General features: G+C 39.3%; 3 protein-coding genes across 7 annotated transcripts; 2 read left to right on the forward strand and 1 right to left on the reverse strand.

Moving 5' to 3' along the window:
- Window positions 1-635: 635 nt before the first annotated feature.
- On the reverse strand, window positions 636-8004 carry LOC103976903 (probable E3 ubiquitin-protein ligase XBOS32). 2 transcript variants are annotated; one of them, XM_065142667.1, is made up of 11 exons: window positions 7666-8004; window positions 7215-7360; window positions 7056-7115; window positions 6785-6856; window positions 6500-6675; window positions 6263-6423; window positions 4134-4192; window positions 4007-4053; window positions 3051-3191; window positions 2877-2968; window positions 636-1383 (listed from the first exon to the last, which is right to left on the reverse strand). In XM_065142667.1, exons 1-11 carry the CDS (start codon window positions 7679-7681, stop codon window positions 896-898), a joined length of 1458 nt encoding a protein of 485 aa, XP_064998739.1. In that variant the 5' UTR covers window positions 7682-8004; the 3' UTR covers window positions 636-895. The 2 variants fall into 2 exon arrangements, with proteins under 2 accessions (XP_064998739.1, XP_009390527.2); XM_009392252.3 differs by having other exon boundaries at window positions 7215-8004.
- Window positions 8005-14573: 6569 nt separating this feature from the next.
- On the forward strand, window positions 14574-16483 carry LOC103977339 (RING-H2 finger protein ATL13-like). 3 transcript variants are annotated; one of them, XM_065141292.1, is made up of 2 exons: window positions 14574-14821; window positions 15081-16478. In XM_065141292.1, exon 2 carries the CDS (start codon window positions 15145-15147, stop codon window positions 16228-16230), a length of 1086 nt encoding a protein of 361 aa, XP_064997364.1. In that variant the 5' UTR covers window positions 14574-14821; window positions 15081-15144; the 3' UTR covers window positions 16231-16478. The 3 variants fall into 3 exon arrangements, with proteins under 3 accessions (XP_064997364.1, XP_064997363.1, XP_018678992.2); XM_065141291.1 differs by having other exon boundaries at window positions 14575-14821; window positions 15026-16477; XM_018823447.2 differs by lacking the exon at window positions 14574-14821 and having other exon boundaries at window positions 14832-16483.
- Window positions 16484-17929: 1446 nt separating this feature from the next.
- On the forward strand, window positions 17930-23359 carry LOC103976902 (eukaryotic translation initiation factor 3 subunit C). 2 transcript variants are annotated; one of them, XM_009392247.3, is made up of 4 exons: window positions 17930-18044; window positions 18355-18420; window positions 18504-20339; window positions 22192-23359. In XM_009392247.3, the coding sequence occupies exons 2-4, from the start codon at window positions 18397-18399 to the stop codon at window positions 23146-23148; spliced, it is 2817 nt and encodes a 938-aa protein (XP_009390522.2). In that variant the 5' UTR covers window positions 17930-18044; window positions 18355-18396; the 3' UTR covers window positions 23149-23359. The 2 variants fall into 2 exon arrangements, with proteins under 2 accessions (XP_009390522.2, XP_009390525.2); XM_009392250.3 differs by having other exon boundaries at window positions 17939-18044; window positions 18333-18420.
- The last annotated feature ends 23 nt before the right edge of the window (window positions 23360-23382 follow it).

A 23382-nucleotide genomic window follows, 5' to 3' on the forward strand; every position in this document is an offset into this window, starting at 1 on the left:
GAACATGAGATAATATTTCTGGCCGCTCTCTACTCCGTTTTAATTTACTTCGAATTTTTCTATTCTTGTGAATCCCTTCTTCTTTCGCCTTTCTTTCTATCCCTTCTGAGCTTTAGTTTCATGATATGCGAACTTTGCATTCAACTATTTGTGAGATGCTTCAGTCTTTTTCTCTTTTTTATGTCGTGATATTTTTGTTCTTTTTGATGTCTACTTGATTATAATTTTTTGTCCACTTTTGGATGGTTTTCTTTTTTCTGGATTTCTCTCCAACTGAAGCATGTTAGATCAGTAGTTGAATCTGCAGTGACAAGATTTACCAGCAGTAGAATGTGGAAGTGGTGAGTTAGCTGAGAGATGCAATTGCTGTACTTGTAATCTTAGGTGGGTTTTAGCTATAACCAGCCATTATCTTGCTTGTTGAGCTTCTATGACTACACTCACTCGAAGCACTATTTCAAGTTGCTTGCAATGAATTCCAAGGTTTGGATGCCACAGATACAATGTTGTGATCGTTCACTCACTTCCAAAGTAGCAAATGTTCATATAATTGTGTTCGGCCTCACTCCATACATCATCACGGTATAAAGATTGATGCATGTATGGCATCCCAAAACTTTGACGCCAAACATTGCTGATTCACAGCGGCAAGAATTGCATTTTGATGGATGCAGCAAAGTTGAGCTCAATGACGCAGCACAATAAGAACTGTGAACGAAGCAACTAGCAAAATGCCGTACATACACAGCACACCAAAAGCACAAGACAATCTATTCACAGATAATAAGAATATATCTATGTATATAGAGAAAGCTCCGAGTCCTTTGGCACTTCATCAAACCATTCACGCAATGCAGCAGCGGAAGAGGAAGACGTGACGCGGCCATGCACCAAGTCAACTGCTGTCGGCAATATGGCTGAAGGCAAAAAGACACGATCTTCCACTGCTCTCCCCTTGAGAGGCCGATCGCCTCAAAGACCTCGAGCATCTCATCAGGCACGAGCTCGTCTCAGGAACTCCCATGCAGAGCGAGGAGTATAGCTTGGTGGGGGGCAACCTTTGGCAGCTCAATGACCAGAACGAGGAGGAACCCAGAGGAGGGATCCGTGTGCAGTGGAAGTCTGGCTTGCAGAGCTGAGTGGCCATGGGAGTAGTAGAATCCGATACGTCCGCGGCTGGGCATGTGGCGCAGAGAGACAAGGAGAGGCTCGTTCTTGGCAGCTCCCTCGTTGGGCTCATCCCTGGGATCTTGGCAAACGATACGATAGCGTGCCGGCAGAGGGGGCAGGGTATTGATCCCGGCGGAGAAGATAGGATGGTGGATGTGCTGTTGGTGGAACACAGGTAGAGAGCACATCTGGTGCAGAACTCATGATTGCAACCTGCGATGTGAGAATAATTCTGCTATCAGTATGCTACAGTTTCTCTAAGCCAAAGCTTCTTTGTGCCTAACAGATGCGTTAGCCAAGTCTTAGCACCATTTCTATCCACGAATTGGACTACAGGTGGAGAGATATTGACTTGTAACGTCAGCTAATGTAATCTTGTTCGTAGTCAGCGAATACGACTAATATGTTAATCGACGACAGTTTGTTAACAAATACTTACCACTAACATATTTATCGACAACAGTTTGTCGCACATAGTATCATTAACAAATAATTGTGACTTACAAGTAATATGTCTATCGACAACAGTTTGTGACTAACATGTTTATCGACAACGGTTGTCGCTTATAGTATCATTAAACTTACGACTAACATATTTATCGACAACAGTTGCCAGCTTTAGGAATATTATTAACAGTTTATGGCTTTAGGAGCAAATAGTTGTGACTTACGACATGTTTATAGACAACAGTTGCCACTCATAGTATCATTAATAAATAGTTGCGACTTATGACTAATATGTTTATCGACAACAGTTTGTGGCTTTAGGAGTATCATTTACAAAGAGTTCGACTAATATGTTTATCGACAATAGTTTGCGGCTTCTCTTACGACTTACATACAACAACAGTTTGCGACTTTAGGAGTATTACTAACAAATAGTTACGACTTACGACTAATATGTTTATCGACAACAGTTTACGGTTTTAGGAGTATTATTAACAAATAGTTATGATTTACGACTATCATGTTTGTTTATCGACAATAGTTTACGGCTTTAGGAGTATTATTAACAAATAATTGTGACACTTATGACTAACATGTTTGTTTATCGACAATAGTTGTCGCTCAGAGTATCATTAATAAATAGTTGTGACTTACGACTAACATGTTTGTTTATTGACACAACAGTTGCCGCTCAGAGTATCATTAATAAATAGTTGTGATTTATGACTAACATGTTTGTCGACAACAGTTTGCGGCTTTAGGAGTATCATTAACAAAGTATCATTAATAAATAGTTGTGATTTATGACTAACATGTTTGTCGACAACAGTTTGCGGCTTTAGGAGTATCATTAACAAACAGTTGCAATTTACAGGTGCATTCATAAACAAATCATTCAGCACAAAAGAATTAGTTCGAGTAAAGTGTCATGATCAACCTAATGTGATAACTGATTCATTAACTTAGAAACAATAAACCCTTATGTTCAGTTAATAGATCAACTTAATCAGACTCCAAAATGCTTAACCTAAAGATAATAGTACACATCCTGTCCTATATATCAACTTAATCCTCTCTTGATCCATTAATTGTCATCATCTGACATCTGACCCAATGTGAAAATTGACTAATTAACTCCAAAAATCTGAAACTACATGATACACTTCAATCTATTGAAATCTTCATATCTGAGTGATCAGGTAGGTCATGACTGAAAGCATTATTAGTACATGGAATCTGAAAGTTTCAGAGATGTGTACCTTCAGCAGCAACTGTGCATCTTCTTTCCAAGCAAACAACACATGGATCAATGCATGCAGGCGACTGGATTGTGCTTCTCCAACCAAATTCTCTGCAGGAGATTAGATAATTAAAATAAAATACATGAAATTTAGCAAACAACCAAAACAAAAAAAAAAGTACAGAACACTTACCTAGCAATCCTCATGATGCTCATAAGGGGAAGAGATATATACGGGGAAGGAAGGATCTTTACGCGATGATCTGGTTGATTACTTAAGATGCCCTCAAGCCAATTTCTATGCCATGAACGGGCTACCATCAAAGGAGTCCAGCTGTTGAGCAAAGCAGCACTATATAAGATTATCCATGCATTCCAATTTGACAGAGAGATGGAAATAAGTTGAACATAAAATAGAAGTAAAACAGTAAAAATGGGTAAGAGAAGGCATCAAGTTGCAGTATATCTAGAGAGCCAGCATCAGCTTATGCCATCAATCGGCAATGATATGGTTGACACTAAAGGATCCCCAAGGAAATACATGGACAATTCTTCAGAGTGATTAAGAGAAGAAAAGAATATTGAATATGGTTGTTTGATGACTAAAAAAGGAGCTGGGATTAAACAAGCTAAATTTTCAGAAACAACTAAGAGCTCAAGCTTATTTATTACATTAGGTAGGCTACTTAACAAATGCAATGGATCAGTATATATTTTGTTATTGTTAACTATGTGCTATGTACTTCCCCTTACTATCTTTGAAGAATTAACAATCGGCTTGAGCCATAAAAGAGGATAATTGAAGTCCATATGGTCAAAAAAGGTGTCAACACAACAAAATTCTCCAATGTATAGTCAAGTTTGGCACTTCATTGGATAGGGTGCAACAGAAAATCAACTGATTCAATCCCCCTTTTAATTACATGGAAATGTATCATCTATTTGCACTTTCATCAGGATTTGATTAAAGTCCAGAGAGTCAGACAAGGTATCAATCCTGAAATGAATTTTGCCAAACTTGTTACTTAGATTAATTAAGAACAGAAATTGCAGTTGATAAAGCATCTAATTAGTCCTGCAGATTCTAGCTCTATCTAAAGTTTAAGTTCCATATCAACCTAGAAAGCTTTTAGCATATCAGATACATACCCATTCGAGTTTTCAGCATCCAAACTAGCTCCTCTGGCAATAAGAACCTGAATGCCCACATCTAATAAGTAACCACAGTAATTAGCATACCAACAGACAAAACCAAATAGACATGAAACCAACTTACTTCACAGCAAACTGCACTTCCACCACAAGCAGCATAGTGGAGGGGCGAGCTTCCAGCACCTGCAAAATGAGTTTATTATACTCGTTAAGCTAAACGTGACATCAATATGGTCACAATTTGATCATACATCACGCATTAGCTCTATAATTTGCAATATGGAATAAACTTGCATTGTTCTAAATTATCGATATCTTTGATTGCTAGATCAGGTTAAAAGATATGGTAATTGAAATCGGTAGTGAGAATTATCACTCTAATACGCTGAAGTACAATACAGTGTACAGAAACCTTTTATTGCAAAGCAAGAAAATTCAGAACTACTTCTTTCTCATGGTATTCAAAAGTGATGACTGGAATTTGAGAACCGAATGGAAGCAAAGAAGGAAAGACTGAAAGCAACAGGGAGCACTCCGTATAAATGAGTTTACCCATCAATCCATCAGCTAAGTGTAACATTTCTTTTCCACATCATTTGCAACTAGTTCCTACACATCTCCAAAACCTTATACAAAAACCAGTATTGTCTTCCTTTTAAGACATGCTAATAGTATGTCCCATCTTAGCACAATTAAAAAATGAACCTCCATCAAATCTCTCCTCCAAATTATGTGCTGGAAGTGCAACAATCACAAAGACATCTTTTGGCTGGTGCAGATTCTGGAATTAGTTTCCCACAGTACTAGCACTGCATTATGGGTAATGCTCAGTCTCATCTACAAGCATCAACATGTAGTTCCTCCATGATCAAGTAATTATGACTTGTCTTTCTTTAACCTTGTTTCTATCCAGTGACTAATGCTTCCTTTATGCAAAAAAAGTCATCAACACCATCAACTTATAAAATTTCTATGTATATCTCAGGTGAATTATTATTTTACTGCAACTTGTGAGACCTTAGATGCAATATCAGATTATACGCAATTGAAAGCATTATATGCTTCATGAAGTTCTTGATCTATTCTCATGAACCTAAACTCCCAGCCATATCTACTATGACTACTCTGTTCTGTGCACGAACTTTCAACACTTCCTCATATGCCAAGTATCTATCAACCTAGAATCTAACATATGCACCCATCCATAACCTAGATCAGGAAAATATGAAGTTCCTTTTGTATGGCAGAAACATTAAACATAAGCAATAGAAGAAAAAAGTTTAAAGATAAAAATAACCACATAAAAGCACGCAAGATAACCACAGAAATATTTTAAAAGGATTTTTGTTGTAGGAACTAAAATACAACAACAGTTTGTTATGACAGCACAAAGAAAGGTCCAAATGGAACATCTCATCTTATCATGAGCAGAGAACTATATTACATGAGCACATAAATAATGCCTAAGACAGACGGACAAATGAAAACAACCATTATCATTTACAAATTTTCCTGAACAGGTTAAAACTTAAGACTATTTGCAATAAAATAATGTGAAAAAGAAGAAATCATCCCTCCTAAGAATGTTAGCGGCCTTTGTGTGAATTAAAAAGATAGGAAGTGAATTAAGTAGTAGGCCCACTTAGGTTAATACTAGGGATGTAAGGATGGATCTCACAACCAAACAATACCAGTTCTCATTATTCCAAAACAATATGAACAAGCCCAAATTTTCTTGGTAGGCATGTGGTCACATATGTCGAGTACGTCTTCCTACCTAGCTATGGATCAGCTACATGGAAACTTCTTCTTTGCAATTGAACTGTTGAGTGCAACATAAATAATTAAAACTAAGAGCCAGCAAATCCTTTTTATTGTTTCCCAAATATTATGATTATATCTCCATCTTCCAAAGCTCTCTAAAATGGGACTAGCATGCATCATTCTAATAAAATCATGATTCTAGAACCATAACCAGTGGTATGCTTACGAGAATAATTTAAAACAACCAGAGTTACTAGAAACAAGAACTGACATGCAATTAGAGAACCTAGACACACCAGTGTTGTAGTAGGATTATAACTGAAACAATAAGTTTAACAATGTCCACATAGATACTGGCAATTCCAAGATATCTGCAACTAGTTTAAAAGCAGCAACCACATGACTGTACAAGAGACAACTAAAGGTATGAAGCTTTTGGGTGGAATCTTAAAGTGACCAAGAATGAGGATGACAACAAAAGAAACAAACCTATCAGATCAATTGTTGACCCGTCTTCCACCGTGACCTGGGAAACAGAAGCACCCAAGTCTAAGAGTAAGTGCATAGTCTCCGCATGCCCATTTAGTGCTGCCATATGAAGTGCTGTGATGCCTCCATCTGCCTTTTGGTTAACTAGTTTAGACAAGGAACTGCCAAATACCAGTAGAAGATATAATTTTTTTTCTAATAAAGATTTAGAGAATGTCCATAAGGATAAAAATGTACCTCTTGTCAAAGTCGGGAATAGAGGATTCATGGGTTGATTTTCCCCTCATCATATTCCAAAATTCAGGTATGCTTGGAACATAGTCGGTAAGGAGAAGACGGACGCAACAAGTGTGCCCATTCAGAGCTGCTAAGTGGAGAGCTGTTCCACCATTGAGATAATCTGTTCTGTGAATCTATCATACAATTTCCGAATACTACCTGAGAGTTATTATGAGACCACCATGGAACAAAGAAACAAAAAAACAAGCACCATGGGAGAAGAGAAAAAGAAAAGCAGCTTACATTAGCTTTGAAAAGCATAAGAGTCTGAACAACCTCCCAGTGACCATATTGACAAGCTTGCATTAATGCAGTCTGCAACAGAACACAATTGTTGATAGTAATAAATGTGAAATTTAAACTTTTTCTCCTTCCTGAAGACAAAGAATGTACACTAACTAATTTCAACATCCACTTTTCCAGAATAAAAGATCACCAGATATTTAACAAGTTTCCGGCCATGTAACACACAACAAAACAAGAACAATCAGAGGGATAAGGATCTAGGTTTCACCTGTCCGCTTATGTTCCTCAGGTTAATGTCAACTCCAGATTCGATCAAAAGAGAGACAATCTGAAGACCAAATGACCAAATGAGCTTCTACAGAAGCCATAGATTGACATAAATTCTGATAAAAGACATCAAATTGAACAGGAGCCCGTGAGAAATTACCTCATGGTGGCCCTGAGCTGCAGAATAATGAAGGGGTGAGTTCCTAACACCAAAGGTCGAGTACCGGGCAAGCCGGGGATTGTATTCCAGCAGCGCTTTGGCCTCCTGAAGGTCCCCATCTCTTGCCGCGGAGACCAGTCTCTCCCCTGATGCAGAGCACCCGAAGGAATTCCCCATAATACTTAGAAACCCCATAATCCCCAAAAGCTAGCAACCAAATCGGAGAACAATGGACAAAAAATCGCTACTTTTTTTGTGGCAAGAACACCTTTCTAAATCCACCAAGAGCAATCTAATAGAAAACTCTCAGGATGGGGAGATTACCACCCAAAACAATCTCCACCAAGATTCAAGAACTCAAAGAACAAGAAAAGAACAAAAGAATCCTTCTGATGACTAAAAAGACCCCTTTTTTACGAGGAAAATGAGAGCTCGAACGCGAATCCCCCACCATTGGCATGCATCATCGAGAAAACATGTCCCCAGTCGCCATCCTTTGTCGCCCGGGCCTGCTTCCAGATGGGATTCAACCCAAAGACGACGCCTTTTTCTTGGCTTGTTGCAAGGAAAGAACAATGGAATACCAAACGGCGCTTACAACAAGAGGAAGGAATAATTGTTTAGAACAACAAGGACATAGGAATGGTAGAAGATATTATATATATAGGATGAGAACACAAGAAAATAAAGAAAAAGGCGACAAGAGGAATGGAAAGGAGAAGAGAAGGGAAGGGAAGAGAAGGGAGAGAGAGGGGAAAAAAAAGGAAAACGGGGGAAGAAAATGGTACAGAGAGAGAGAGAGAGTTGATATTGCAAGCAAAATGATCCTGTAAAGGGAAGCACGTCTCCATGATCGGCGTGGACAGCACCAACTCAAGTCAAATTGCCTGGGTCAACTCCTGTTTTCTCCAGTGAAGATATAGGAAGGTTGACATATATCTGTAGATCCCTACAACAGTCAACTCCTATTGAATCACCCAAGAAACGGTTCAGGGTTGACGTGGTCTCTCGCTCACGAGGACTGTGCATGGTTTAACAACAACCATTGTACTTGTCAGCGGTGATTCAGGCTGCCTGTAGACTAACTTGTCTTTCCTAAGAATAAGTAGAGGATTTAATATACATTTATATAAGAAATCTTGGGCATTGATAAATAAAAAGAATATAGGATAAATGTTGATACATATATCATCAATAAAGATTTCGAGGGTTACATTTTTTATCATGGGAGTGGGGCATGATTGTGCCTGACCACATCACCCCTGAAAATTTTGAAGGGTATAAAAAATGCTTATATATATATATATATATATATATATATATATATATATATATATATATATATATATATATAATGTAGGTTAGTTTCTATACTTGAGTGAGGTACTTTGCCGTTGATGCATTAGTGTCTCATATTTCCCATTCACTTGGTTCATGATTAATTACATATTGTTGAATATCATCATATCCTAAACTTGAACTTCCTAGGTGAGCTAGGGCTATCAGAGAAGTGTCTCGTACTCAACTTCGTTATTAGATATTTTAAACTTGAATCGAAAAGCCTACTTATACACTTTAAGAACGAGTTCGATATCGCCTCCATCCGAGGTGACAGAGTCATCCACAAATAATGTCCTTGCAAGAGGGGCGTGCTTGTCAACCTCGGACGAAACGAAGGAGGAGTTAGTTCTAACATAAAGTCCATCAATACTTAGGCCTTTATGATAATCATTGAGACATCGGATATTAAACTCCCCTAGCTCTACTAATCACCTTAGCAGCCGACTTGAGATATCAAATTGAAAGAGAACCTATATAGCATGTGCCCGAAAATAGAGGTGAATATTCCTTACATTCAAGAATAGCACAAATGTGAGCTTTTAATATAGGGTACCACTTCTCGGATCTACTCATTTTGTAGATGAGCCTTTAAACTACTGTATCATTTTGTACCAACACCAAACTGATAGCTAAGTTGGTGGTAGCGAAATAAGAGGCTTAGAATATCACCTAAGTTAAAGGAAGTGAACTGTGTGGTAACTCGGCGATATGGTTCTTCAACTTCTCAAATGCATCTTGACACTTATTGATTCATAGGAAATCTTTCAAGTCCTTCAATTCCCAAAAGAATGACAAACACGTATCATCAAATTAGGATAAGAATTGATTGAGCAGTGTTAGCCGATATATTAATTATTGAACCTCTTTTACCGATTAAGGTGGATGCATATCTAATGTGGCTTATACCTTCTCGAGGTTTACATTTATTCCTCTCTGATGTATGATGAACTTGAGGAACTTTCTCGAGTTAACTTTGAAGACACATTTGGTTAGATCGAGGCACATGTTAAACTTTTTCGGAACTTCAAAATATCTCAATCATATCTGCCAGATATGAGGTGGTCGTCTTGCTCTTAACCATCATGTCATCCACATAAACTTTAACATTTCTCCCGATCTTATACTTAAATATTATATTTACTATCCTTTGATATATTAATCTTATATTTTTTAACCCAAATGACATGACTCGATATAATATATATCGTAGTTTGTGATAAAGGTAGTGTGTTCTCGATCCTCCAATACTATTCTAATTTAGTTATACCATGAGAATGCATTTATAAAGGTGAAGAGTTCATAACGTAAGGTAACATCAACCAATTGATTAATTAAAAAAATGGGGTAGTTATCCTTTGGGAATACTTTATTACGATCGGTACAATCAACACACATCTTTTAGTTTATATGAGATTTTTTTAATGAGTACAACATTGGAGTTATTTTGCTACTGCACTTGATAATAAACTCTACTCCTAACAACTTCTCCACCTCCTCACAAATTGCTTACTAGTAGTTAAGGGCAAATTTACGAGGCCTTTGCTTTATTAATCATGTCTCAGGGAAAATATTCAAATGGTGTTGAACGAAGTTAGGTTTGATTCTCGACATGTCTCTCGATGACCATGTGAATATCTTAGAATTTTTCTATAGAAAGTTAATAGGCTACACTTGATTCTTCTCAAGAAGGGTAGCTCCAACCTTGATAGTTCAAATAGGTCAGGCTTTGTCTATGGGAACCTTGATCAGTAGCTCTATTGGCTCAAGATGTAGGGCGGACCTAGTCAAGTCTCGGGGGTCCATAGGTGGTGTCTTGGGTCGGGATTTCTTCAACAAAGATATCACTGTTAGGTAGCACTAGCATAACTCTCTTGGCTTGCTTTTCAGCTCTCCGATGCTAGCTCTCAGTAGGAATTTCATCGTCATGTGGTAAGTCGACACCATCACCCTTAGTTTACTCAGTGTGGGTTGGCCAATGATCACATTGTATATCGAGGGGATATCTATCATAATGAATTTAATTAATATTTTATTAGAGCAGGGCTTACCTCCAAATGTGACATGTAGATTTATAGTCTCGAGAGGCAAAATAGAGTCATTAGTGAACCCCATCAGTGAAGAAGTTAGCGAGGTAAGATCGTTGGTTGACAACCCAAGTTTTAAGAAAATATCAAAGTAAAGGATATTAATAAAGCTATATATGTAGATAATGACTCTTTTCACCCAAGCGTTGATCATCCTTATAGATACTACTAAAGTATTATCATAATTTTGGTCAAGGTACTCTGCCTCTTCCTTTTTTAAAGTTATTTTCGAGTCACCCTCTATCCTCGAGTATTTTTCAGTGGTGGCTCGAGCATAAGCCTTATGGATCGAGGAGTTATCTCTTCCTAGGGTTGGTTCACTAATAATGATATCAATTTGCTTCTCTACTAGCCCCTAAGATCAGGATGAGGGTTCTCAATGCTTTCAGATGAACTACCCGAGGTGTCCTCGATGTTTGAGCTTTTAAATTTGCTCTTTCAAGTTGTAATAATCTTTAATGTCATAATTGTAATCTCGATAGAACCGATAGTACTTGGACTTATCTCTTTTCGTTAATAGGGTTTTCGTTGGGTGGGGTCCCATTAGAGCTTTTTTTTTTATATATAGAGGAAAACTTTAGTTCTAGTTATATTTAAACGGGTTAGCTTAAACCTCTAGCGAGATAGCTTTGGTCATTCATTTCTCTTCTATCAAGGTGACCTCGGGATTGGGGCTGATTGTGGCTACTCCTGTTTTGGCCTCTTGTGTGACTCTTCATGCTTGCTTAAGACCATTATCTCAGCAATAATTTACTGATTGTTCCTTTGAAATATTTTGGGTATAATTACTAGTAGTTTTTCTATCAATGACCAAAAGAGACGAGAGAGCCTAAGCCCCATCATAAAGGTCTATATAATAAATGAACATCTAATATACCTCATATCTTATTCGCGAACCGAGTGATAAAGTTTGTAAGCATTTCTTCTTCCTGCCACATAAGTCCAAGGAGTGTTGCCACTGAAGGCCAATGATGTACGTTCCTAAAGAAATGAAGTTCAAACTCCTTCACTAGCTGTGCGAAAAGAGCATATAGAAAGTAGCTTTGAGCGAGTATATTGTTCTTATGCTAGGCCTGGTCTGACAAGTATGATATATTAGGGTGTTTGAGGTGCCATATAGTGACATTTGGGTATAAAAAATTGTAATGTTCTCTATGAGATCACATCGATATTATCGTCAAATACCTTCAAGGACGGGAGATGGGATATGAAAGTTTTCTAAAATTAGTTCCTCCTAGATGTTTGAAGTGAACAGTGATTGACCCAAGGTGGGGTTAATAAGCGCTTCCCCTTTTGGTTGTTGGAGTGTTCATCGCATCTCATCCAAACGTTGATCCATCTATCTTTTGATTGGGCCTTGGATTCAAGTGGGACAGACCGAGAATGGTGTGGTCCGTTGAATTCTATGATCATAGACTATGGTGCCCCCTTAGCCGACGATTCGATAGACCTCAAACGCTCTTGGAATGTTGACATCACATTGGGTTGGGGAACCTTGATGGGTGTCGATGTAGCTAGGGAATGAGGTGAGCTAGTGGCACCACCCATTGGGCTTATATCAAGCCTGATAGCATATGCACTTGTTAAATGAGGTTTAAGAACATATTGATAGGGATGAATAGGTGGATCGAGGCCATTTTTAGAGGTGAGAGACCTGGGTCATTGAATAGGCATTAGTAACTCATCCATGTCTACATCGAAGTGGATGTACTAATGTACGAAAATGATAGCTACTGCTCCCCTTAGGTGAAAGTACTTTGGTTTGGGGGAAAAGCCTCTTTACTCAAGTGTTCATTGAGAGAATTGACGGACGGGTGTAATATCGGGCTATTCTTCTAGCATTGAAAATGTTATGAGAATGTGTTATTGACGTCTTGATCTGCTTGACATAATTTTGACTCGTATGCAAAGGTTGTCTGAAGTATGGTCGAGGTATCTCCGAAGTAGAAACGTCGAGTTCCAAAAGTGTCACTTGTACGAAGATCGAGGTTGAAAGAGGTTTTCTAACTCAGATCTCTTTCATATTCAAGTTAGTAACTCAGGTAGATGGGTATCATAACCTCCAATAATTATGTTAAAAAGTAAACTTTCTGATAATGAATGAATAAGATATTTTGTTAAATATTCTTTGAGAGAATAATCTTTAATAGTCACATTGTTATCATCTAAAACATTGTTTTCAGTGTAGGAGATCATTAGAAAGAAAAGACCACTGTGGAGTATTTCCAGATAAAAAATTGCAGTGTTTTCTATATGGAGTTGAACTTGAAGATGGCAGGGAGGAATCTGCTGCTCTTCTGAAGAAGGAATGAATGATACAACAGAAGATAGAATGTGTGATGTTGATGAACACATTGTTCCTGTTTGGTTCAAAGTTTCATATTGAGACTGCTCGATTCAAGGAAAGGAAAATACTTGATGGATTCAAATTAATTATATTTCAAGTTGCAAATAGGTTTGACTTCAGATAAATTTCTTCATCTTTATGAGGAAAAAAAAGAAGAAATCAAGTAAAAAATTTGAGTTTTTTTGCAGACACTACCAAGAAAGCAAGTAAATTTTCGAGTATCAAATTGCCTTCTTGAAAACCATCTAATATTTTGGTGACAATTAACTTCCTAAATTTCTCATCATAATATTAATGAGTCCATCTCACCATATCAATGAGTTTTTATTCTTACATCTGACAGAATAAGATATAGTAACCAATTGATGAGTATCCTTTGTGACAGAATATTATCATTATTGTTATTTCTGTGAACTACTTTTTGTTGCTCACATGATATCTGTAGTCATTGAAGGAGGTAGGGATCCTTTGTGATGCAGAAAATAGCTGAGGAACTCAGAGGCAAATCCATCTTTTCCTACTTGCAGAACCACATTGTTCATGCTTTAAAGGTCATGAATTGGTCCAACCATGCATGGTTTCTTGGGTGGGTCTGTGGATTCAGTAAACACCACACACTGTCTTGGAAGATCAAGAGAGACAGCCATATAAACAAAGATGAGGACAGGGTAGCCAATCCCTTGTACAGCTTTCGTTTTCTGTCCTTTGTTTCATCACATGATCATGAGTGTGACAAGTCTACTGGTCCATTAAATGGTTGTAAAGACAGGCTTACAAGATTCAAAGTTAAAGCTGAGTTCTGAATCTGAATTTGAAGTAAATGTTTGCATCTCATCTGCTGCATGAGACAGGTGTTCTTTTCTTTCTTCTCTTTCTAAGCTGAAAAATCTTGACTTCAAGAAATCAAGTCTAGTGAGATTGAAACTAAATGATAAAGATAAAGTGCACTTGGAAGAGAACAAGAACTTGGATCAGCACTGACAGAATAAGACTTGTTATTAACAAGAATACAAGTCTCCTTTTCAGAAACCATATAGATGGAAGCTTCAATAGCATTGGAGAAGGAACCACTGTGGCTATCAACTGACATCACTTGTTCTTCTTTACCTAAAACAATGCCACACTCATGGAATTACAAATTAACTATACTTCAAATCTAAATGATAATCTTGTTGTACCCTCTTAGGCTGACTGATACTGGAATTTAGCAAGAACTGTTTTCTTATTTGGAATTCAGATACTTTGTGGGTGAGTGAAGTAGATTCTTTACTGATCTTTCTCTTAAACAAATCAATGGCAATCACAAAATTCCATTTAAATGTCAGCTTTGTGTTGAAGACTCCATGATCCCATAGCACACAAGGCCTCCCATGAGACCCCAATCCACCTCCTTGCTCAAAAGCCATGAGCTTTCTCACCCCCAGTTATGTATGGATTACACAGTGGTGAAGAGGAAGATGAACTGCCATGATCTCCATCTCCAGTCTCATGATCATGTGTTGAACAAGTACCATTAGGCGAAGAACTTTACATGTATAAACACATTCAATTCTATTTGACCAGCTGGGGGCCTTTCTTGTGGTGGTCTTACCTTCCCTCCCTGTACAGTAATCAATTCTTGTTTATCAGGTCCCATCAGCTGTCACCTCTTCATTTTTTCCTCCCATTAAGGATCACATCTTCCTAAATTGACCTGCAAATTCTGCTTCTCTTTCCTTGCACCACCACAGAGATCAAGTTCTGTGAGCCTAAGTGCTCAATTCAGAAGAGAATGACAGGGGAATTTGGAGATAAAGATGATCCAATTGAGCTGCAGACAAGATAACAAAGGCCTGGTGAGTCTTATCTTTCTCTTTTCTTTCAATCTTTGTGCCTTTGCCAATACCAAAACATGGACTGGGTCTTGCATGAAAGCATCAAAGGAGGGGACTTTTCTTCCCCAATCCCACTCCCATTACCAGTCCCACCACCTCCTCCTCCTGTTATTAATTCTGATAGAAGGATTAATCTTAGTATCCTTATCATATTTCTCATACTAGCAATCATCATCTTCATCACTGGGCTCCTCCACCTCCTTGTGAGATACCTTCTCAGGCCTACCAGCAGGGAGCGAGAAGACCTGGACAATGCTACAGCACTGCAAGGACAGCTGCAGCGGATGTTCCATCTCCATGATGCAGGGGTGGACCAGTCCTTCATCGACACTCTCCCAGTCTTTCTCTACAAATCCATCATATACCTCGAGGACCCATTCGATTGTGCTGTCTGCCTCTGTCAGTTTGAGGCTGATGACAAGCTCAGGTTGCTCCCAAAGTGCAGCCATGCCTTCCATGTACAGTGCATAGATACTTGGCTCATGTCCCACTCCACCTGTCCTCTTTGCAGAAGAAGCCTTCTTCCCGACCTCTCTCTCACCGACAGTTTTGGTCCCGTAGTCCTTGTTCTTGAGCCTGGAAGTGAGAGCTCAAGAGAGACTGCTTCTGAGAGGGAGGGCTCTATGCCCAATGTTGACCTTGGTTCTAATGGAGACGAAGACACTGGGCCTTCCATCGTTCACACTTCCCAAAGGCCGGTGGAGATGGCAGAAAGGGAAGAAGTTGGTATGGCACTGCCAGTTTCAGAGGCTTCGGAGACAAAGGTAGTGCCCGTCAAACTTGGCAAGTTTAGGAGCGTGTATGTCGGTGAAGGAAGCAGCACTGCCAACGGTAACTTGGACCAGAGGAGGTGCTTCTCCATGGGTTCGTACGAGTATGTGATGGATGATAGGGCATTGCTTCAGGTTCCCATCAAACCACCAAAGATGAAGCCCGAGCACCGGTTTGCGGTGTCGAAGTTCGGTTGCCATTCGAGAAGGGGTGTGTTTAAAGGATCGGATGCACTGAGAGCTACAGAATTCAGAGGTGATGCTGGTAATGTCGGTATCAGCAGTCATCTGCACATGAAAGAGAGCTTCTCGGTTTCCAAGATATGGCTTCAGTCCAAGAAAGAGAAATCTATGGCCGGGGATTCTTCCCGGCGGGCCCTTTCTTTCAGGACTGGCGATGAATTGTATCTAATAAACGGTATCAGCCATGCTGCTACTGCATCTGAATTAGATCCCACAGCTGGGGAGAAGAGTGCAAGCGAAGTAGATTTAGATGTGGAGGTAGGAAGATGCAACGACGGCGTCGGATCTTGGTCTGATGGGGCATTCTCATTTGCCAGGAGAACATTGCTCCGGTTAGCAGGAAGGCAGAATTTATGATTGTCTGTGCCGAGCATTCTTGCATTTACGAGATGCAGGAGGTGATCAAGAAAGACAGAATAAAGATCATTGCACACACCCTTTGAGATTCCCTTTCTTTTTTTTTGTCTTTTGCTTGCAAATTCTTCAAGAAACTGATGGAATGTCATATACATGTTTCTCATCAAAATCTGAAACTGATGTGTTGCAGGAAGTGGAATTTGTTCATCAGTTTGACTGTAAGCAAAGTTGTCATGAATTGTGTTATGTCACTGAATGTGATTAGATCCACTTATTCTGACCAAAATGAAGTAAATAGCTGCAAGACAAACAGCAGAAAATTAATATGATATATGCAGCAACATTATTAGACTAAAATAACCAGACTTCTTCATGAAAAGAAAGACTCATTCATGAAAAGAAAAAAGATGCAGCAAATTCCACTCTCAAATTCAAATGTGCTTCTCTTCCTTGTCTAGTAAGTTGGTACTGTTTCAACTTAGAGCTAGCAGAAAGGAGCTCTCCATTCAACTTACAAGTTTCACCTCACTGTAAACATCAGTTATCACTGTACTCATGCAGATGAGACAGTTCCCCATGTAATTCTTTTTAGCTAGAAAGGTTGCTACACTTCAATGTATTCTCCTATATGGCAATTAGAAACTTGTGTACATTTGTCCTTCATAAAAATGTTCAGATGACTATGGTCAAGTGAAGTAAAGAAGGATCAACCAAACTCTTTTAGTGTAAGGCTGATCCTTCTCACTATATCATGTGTACCAGTGAGATCAAAACAACTTCATGTTCATATCTTGTCATATGGTTTAACCAGAATTGAAGGATCAAAAAACATGAATGCAGGTAAAACGCTGTGAGTTTAATGTTTGCTGAAGTAGTTTAAGGTTTTGAACTCTTTTCAACTCAAATAAAGAATGCAGCAATGAGTAAACAGAGGTACTTCATGTCACTTCTGGATTGTTTCAACAGCATTGCAGATTCTTACTGAGGAATAAAGACAAAGTAGATATCAACTCACAGTCTCATTTTACCAATGCCATTGGAACTCAGAATTAAAAGAGGGAAGCTGCTCCTGAAGCTATTGTGAATGAATTAAGTGAGGATTATTCATAAACTGGACTGATAGAATTGATTGCTTGAGTTATCAGTGCTAACAAAAACCTACTTCAGGAAATTAATTCTCTTTTCTTTCTTTTCCTTTCCTTCATTCTTAAATACCAAAATCTTTCAAATTATTTATATTCAAAGTATTTTATTCATATTACTGATTCAACATTCATTTTATTCATTTATTTTATGTTTTTAAAATACTTTTATAAGATTAAATTATATCATGTTATTTTATTTTTCTTTTATAAAAATTTTTATATCATTTTAGTTATAATTTACTTTATAAATAATGAATGATAAGCTTGAGGTCAGATTTTTTTCTTTTTGCTAGGTTGAATTTAATTGGTTGATTTGGGTTATTTTTTTTGCATGATAGGGAGAATTAGCATTTTTCTTAATTTTCTATTATTTCAATATATTTTATCGATTTATTATTCAAGTCCGGTCTGGCGCGGTCCGCTCCGGTTTATTTTTATAACGACAGACCGGACCATGTTCGTTCCGGTCCGAATATCCGAAACCCTAGAGCATACACACGTGAGAAGCACGTGATACCAGCGTCTCCGTTCCCTTCCTTCTCATATAATTCTTTTGGCCGACTCAACGCCGCCGCCTCTTCCTTCCATTTCTCCTCTGCCGTCAGTCGCCTCGTCCCCCGGTCGCTGCGGATCTGTAACGAGTGCGTCGTGGTTTGAGCACCCTAAAAGGTCGGAGTTCATGCCTTTCTCCGTTCGATTTGATTTCCGTGTTGTTTTCTGTCGTAGGTTCTTTCGAATTCCTTCGCCTTTGTCTCCGATCTGTTTTTCTCTAGATTCCGTGCCAAGGGTTTCTCAGAAATTCATCTCTCTTAGGTTATTTTGTTCTTTTTCGGCGCTATTTGGGGTTTCTTCCCCTTCCTTCTCGATCCTGTCTTTTTCTTGCTGATGATAGGGTTCATTTCGACGCAAAAATTACCGCTTACTAATTAATTTGGAGATTGGGTTTCTTATCGGCAGATCGTTTCCTGTGGAATTGTAGGGTTCTTTTCACGGTTCGAGGTAGAAGAAATCAGCAAGAGCGATGGCGTCTCGTTTCTGGACGCAGGTGCGATTGGGTTGCGAGATGCGAGTCCTAAGACATTCCTTTGGTTTGTTGTGCTTAAGAACCTTTTTTTTTTTTGGTCTCAGGGCGGTGACAGTGACACCGAGGAGGAGGAGGAGAACAGTGAATATGAGGACGGGAGTGAGACTGAGCAGCCGGCCGGCGATGGTGCCGGGGCCAACGCCAGAAGCCGTTACCTCCGAGATAATGCTAGCGATAGTGATGACTCGGACGGGCAGCACCGTGTGGTCAAGTCGGCCCGCGACAAGCGGTTCGATGAGATGGCTGCAACTATCGATCAGATGAGGAATGCTATGAAGATCAATGACTGGGTTAGTCTGCAGGAGAGTTTTGAAAAGATCAATAAGCAGCTTGAGAAGGTCATCCGGGTTACAGAGTCTGAGAAGGTCCCGAACCTTTACATTAAAGCTTTGGTGATGCTTGAGGACTTCTTGGCTCAGGCCTTGGCTAATAAGGATGCTAAGGACGCTAAAAAGAAGATGAGCAGTACCAATGCTAAGGCTCTCAATTCAATGAAGCAGAAGCTGAAGAAGAATAACAAGCAGTACGAGGAGCTGATAGCAAAGTACCGGGAAAAGCCAGAGAGTGAGGATGAAGCAGCTGAAGATAAGGATGATGAGGAGGACGATGAGTCAGGCTCGGAGGTTGAGGAGGATCTGTCAAAGATCACAATGTCTGATGAAGAGGATGAGGAAGAGGAAGATGACGATGAGCAGGCTGAGGGTGGTGGGACCTGGGAGAAGCAGATGAGCAGGAAGGATAAGCTCATGGACAAGCAGTTCATGAAAGACCCTAGCAAGATCACGTGGGATATTGTCGACAAGAAGCTTAAAGAGATTGTGGCAGCCAGGGGTAAAAAAGGAACAGGGAGGGTAGAGCAGGTTGAGCAGCTTACTTTCTTGACTCGTGTTGCCAAAACACCTGCTCAGAAGCTTGAAATTCTTTTCAGTGTGATATCGGCACAATTTGATGTCAACCCAAGCTTGCTTGGCCATATGCCTGTAGGTGTTTGGAAGAAGTGTGTTGGTAATATGCTTCTTGTGCTTGACATCCTTGAGCAGTATCCTAATATTGTAGTCGATGACACAGTTGAGCCTGAAGAAAATGAGACACAGAAAGGTGCAGATCATAAGGGAACAATCCGGGTCTGGGGAAATTTGGTTGCATTCCTTGAACGCCTTGATTCAGAATTTTTTAAAAGTTTGCAGTGTATTGATCCACACACTCGTGAGTATGTCGAGAGGCTTAGGGATGAGCCTTTATTTTTTGTCATTGCTCAAAATGTTCAAGAATACCTTGAAAGGATTGGAGATTTTAAGGCAGCTTCTAGGGTAGCACTTCGCCGACTTGAGGTTATATATTATAAACCTCAGGAGGTCTATGATGCAATGAGGAAATTGGCAGAGCAGACTGGGACAGAAGCTGGTGGGGAGACGGGAGATCCAGATGAAAGTGATGAGAGTCAGACAGTGGAGGAAAATAGGGGCCCACCAGATTTTGTCCCAATCCCTGAACTTGTGCCTAGGAGGTCTACATTTCCAGAAAGTAGTAGAACATTGGTGGATGCATTGGTGTCTCTTATCTATAAGTATGGTGATGAGAGAACCAAGGCCAGGGCTATGCTGTGTGATATATATCACCATGCTATATCTGACGAGTTTCCTGTAGCTCGTGATCTTCTGTTAATGAGTCATTTGCAGGATGGGATTCAGCTCATGGATATATCTTCGCAAATCCTGTTCAACAGAGTAATGGCACAACTTGGGCTATGTGCCTTTAGGGCAGGGTTGATCCAGGAAGCTCATGGCTGCCTCTTTGAACTATATCAAGGTGGTAGAGTAAAAGAGTTACTGGCTCAGGGCATGTCGCAAAATCGTTACCATGAAAAAACTCCTGAGCAGGTTTTTTTTCTCCGACTATCATTGATTTCTCTGTATTTTACATAATATGAGCATCTCATCTTGGAATGTTGTATGTATCACAAAGTGAATTCTGAACTCAAACTATTTATTTTGGTGTATGTGTGGATAAAATCTTCTAATGTGCTTGTAAATTTATGTTGTATGTACTGATCAACAAAGGCATGATCTAGCTTTTGATTCTGTCATCATAATGTATTATCATAATAGTTTAGAACATGTTAAGTACTATTAATAAACATGCCAGCTTATATGAACTAACTAATTGTACATAAAATATAGACGTTAGATTATAGAATGATTGCTATGCCAGAACACCAATCTGATCTGTTGATACATGCATCTAGTTGAACATTAACCTACCTATTTCTGATTGTTGTAATGTTTTTAAAAACCAATGAACATCAAAAACTGATGTGTACTACTCTGTGCTAACTACATTTTACAGCACAGTCTGTAGTCGTTTTTGAATTAATAGAAATTCTTTTCTTATTGGGAAATAAAAGTTAAACATTAACCTACTTCTGATTGTTGTAATGTTCTAAAAAACCATTGAACATTAAAAACTGATGTTTACTACTATGTGCTAACTACATTTGCCTGTCTTCTAAGCAAGTGTCATTTCAAAGTAGGTGTGGATATAGTAGAATTAATCTATAACATAATTATTTAGTGAATACCTTTAGCCATTGGATTCCAAGTGGTTTTTTTGAAAGTTACAAAGTATACAGTAAGTGTTCTCAGATACACATCCAGAATATATCCTGAAAGACTTCTGTCACAATCTGACTCAATGGGAAATTGACCCATTACTTGAGTTTGGACCATTGATTCAAATGCTTAAGCTCATGTTAGTAAGATTTGATTAATAGGAGGACAACCAACTAGTCTTAAAAATCAATTTGAATCTCCTCCTGCTTCCGATGTGACACTAAATAAGGGTCATGTAAGAGCTTAACTTATTCATTGAGAGCTTAACTTATTCATCGAGAATCAGTATCTTGGCATGGTGTATGTGAGGCCTAACCTAGCAAGGTGTCTCCACATCATTTCATACATTGTGCTTCTCTCATAGGGTTGATGTTTTCTATTTATCTCTATTGTCTTGGACTGCTGCCACTTTTCACTATTGACTTACCAATTTTCATCATCATTCTTTGTCCCTCCAGTTAGATTTCATGTATTTTCTTTATTAGCTCATTCAAGGATATCCAGGGAATCAAAATGATATGCTTCCCCAGTGGAGTAGCTTATGGGTGCATGTACCTATGTGGTAACTGCAAGATATTATGGGAACCAGAAAACCGTATGTTTCCTGCTGTGACAGTTATCAGCTTAAAGAACTTTGGTCATCCTGTTTTGAAGTTGAAGCAGCTGGTGAAATGTCAGTCATAATTGGCATTCCAAGTCTCCAACAAGATATATTTAATCTGTTGCATGTACTTATATGATATCTTTTATAAATCACTCATTGCAAAGGTTTTCTTTTGCTTTTCTCTCTCTTTTAGGCCAGAGTTGGAACATCTGCTAAAACATAATTTCTTGCAATAAAGCTTGCACCTCAACTTGCTTTTCTTTCTAGGATATCTTGTTTTGAATGTGCAGCATTATTTGATCGTTCAATAGCTATCTTTCCCTTTACTAAATCTCCATTAGCATTGTGGCATTCCTTATTCTTGTTGGCCTAATGATGATTGTGATAGCATTATATGCCTGCTTCAGATTTCATAGCACAATGATTTTAGTTCTCCTTTTGATGATTATGATAGCGTTATCAGCCTTGGTTGAACTCAACTTTTCTTGTATGTCGACTCATTTAGTTTTATTTCATCAGGAAAAGGCTGAGAGGAGAAGGCAGATGCCTTATCACATGCACATTAACCTTGAGCTCCTTGAAGCGACTCACCTGATATGTGCAATGCTTCTTGAGGTCCCCAACATGGCTGCTACCACATATGATCCAAAGCGCAAGCCTATTAGCAAGACATTCAGGAGGCTTCTTGAAGTGAGTCAGAGGCAGACATTTGTTGGTCCTCCTGAGAACGTAAGGGACCACGCCATGGCTGCCACAAGAGCCTTGACCAAGGGAGACTACCAGAAAGCATTCAATGTCATCAACTCTCTTGACGTCTGGAAGCTCCTTAGAAACCGAGAAAGTGTGCTAGAGATGGTGAAGTCCAAGATCAAGGAAGAGGCTTTGCGGACTTACCTCTTTGCATTCTCGTCCTGCTATGATTCATTGAGTTTGGGCCAGCTTACTTCAATGTTTGACCTCTCTGAGGTCCATGTCCATAGCATCGCTAGTAAGATGATGATTATGGATGAGCTGCATGCTAGCTGGGACCAACCAACAAAGTGCATCGTCTTCCACAATGTGGAGCAAACCAGGCTGCAGGGTCTACTCTTCCAGATGGCAGATAAGCTTGTAATTCTGGCTGAAAACAATGAGAGGGCATTTGAGGCGAGGACCGGCGGGGGCCTTGAAGGTCTTCCACCAAGACGTCGAGAGGGTCAGGACTATACCGGCTCAGCATCTGGCAGATGGCAAGACGGCTCTGGTTCTGCCTCGCAAGGTAGGCAAGGTGGTGGCTATGGAGGACGCGTTGGATACGGCGGCAGGACAGGGGGTTCTGCACAGGCAACTGGCGGAGGTTATCAGAGAGATCGCAGCGGACAGGGCTCACGGGGTGCTGGTGGCTACTACGGGAGTGCTGGGAGGGCAGCTGCGAGAGGTTCGCAGTTGGAAGCTTCTGCAGGCATGGTCAATCTCAGCAGAGGTGGTAGAATTTAGTGCCTGAGACAATAAAGTAGATCGATCCAAAAGAAAGTAAAGCAAGCCCCCCGGTTTTTTGTCATCATTTTGCTCCTATTGCTTGGAAGATACTCTCATTGACTGTTATATTACCCTACCCATTAGGTTTCCATCGAACTAATATCTCTTTTTTGATTCGATGTACTGTGGATCGTGAGAACTTATTATGACTTGCGTTTTCTTGGTGAAATTTGTTGTTCATGTCTGTTCTCA

This window comes from Musa acuminata, chromosome BXJ3-3, assembly GCF_036884655.1.
Source record: "Musa acuminata AAA Group cultivar baxijiao chromosome BXJ3-3, Cavendish_Baxijiao_AAA, whole genome shotgun sequence".
In the NCBI taxonomy this organism is placed as follows: domain Eukaryota; kingdom Viridiplantae; phylum Streptophyta; class Magnoliopsida; order Zingiberales; family Musaceae; genus Musa; species Musa acuminata.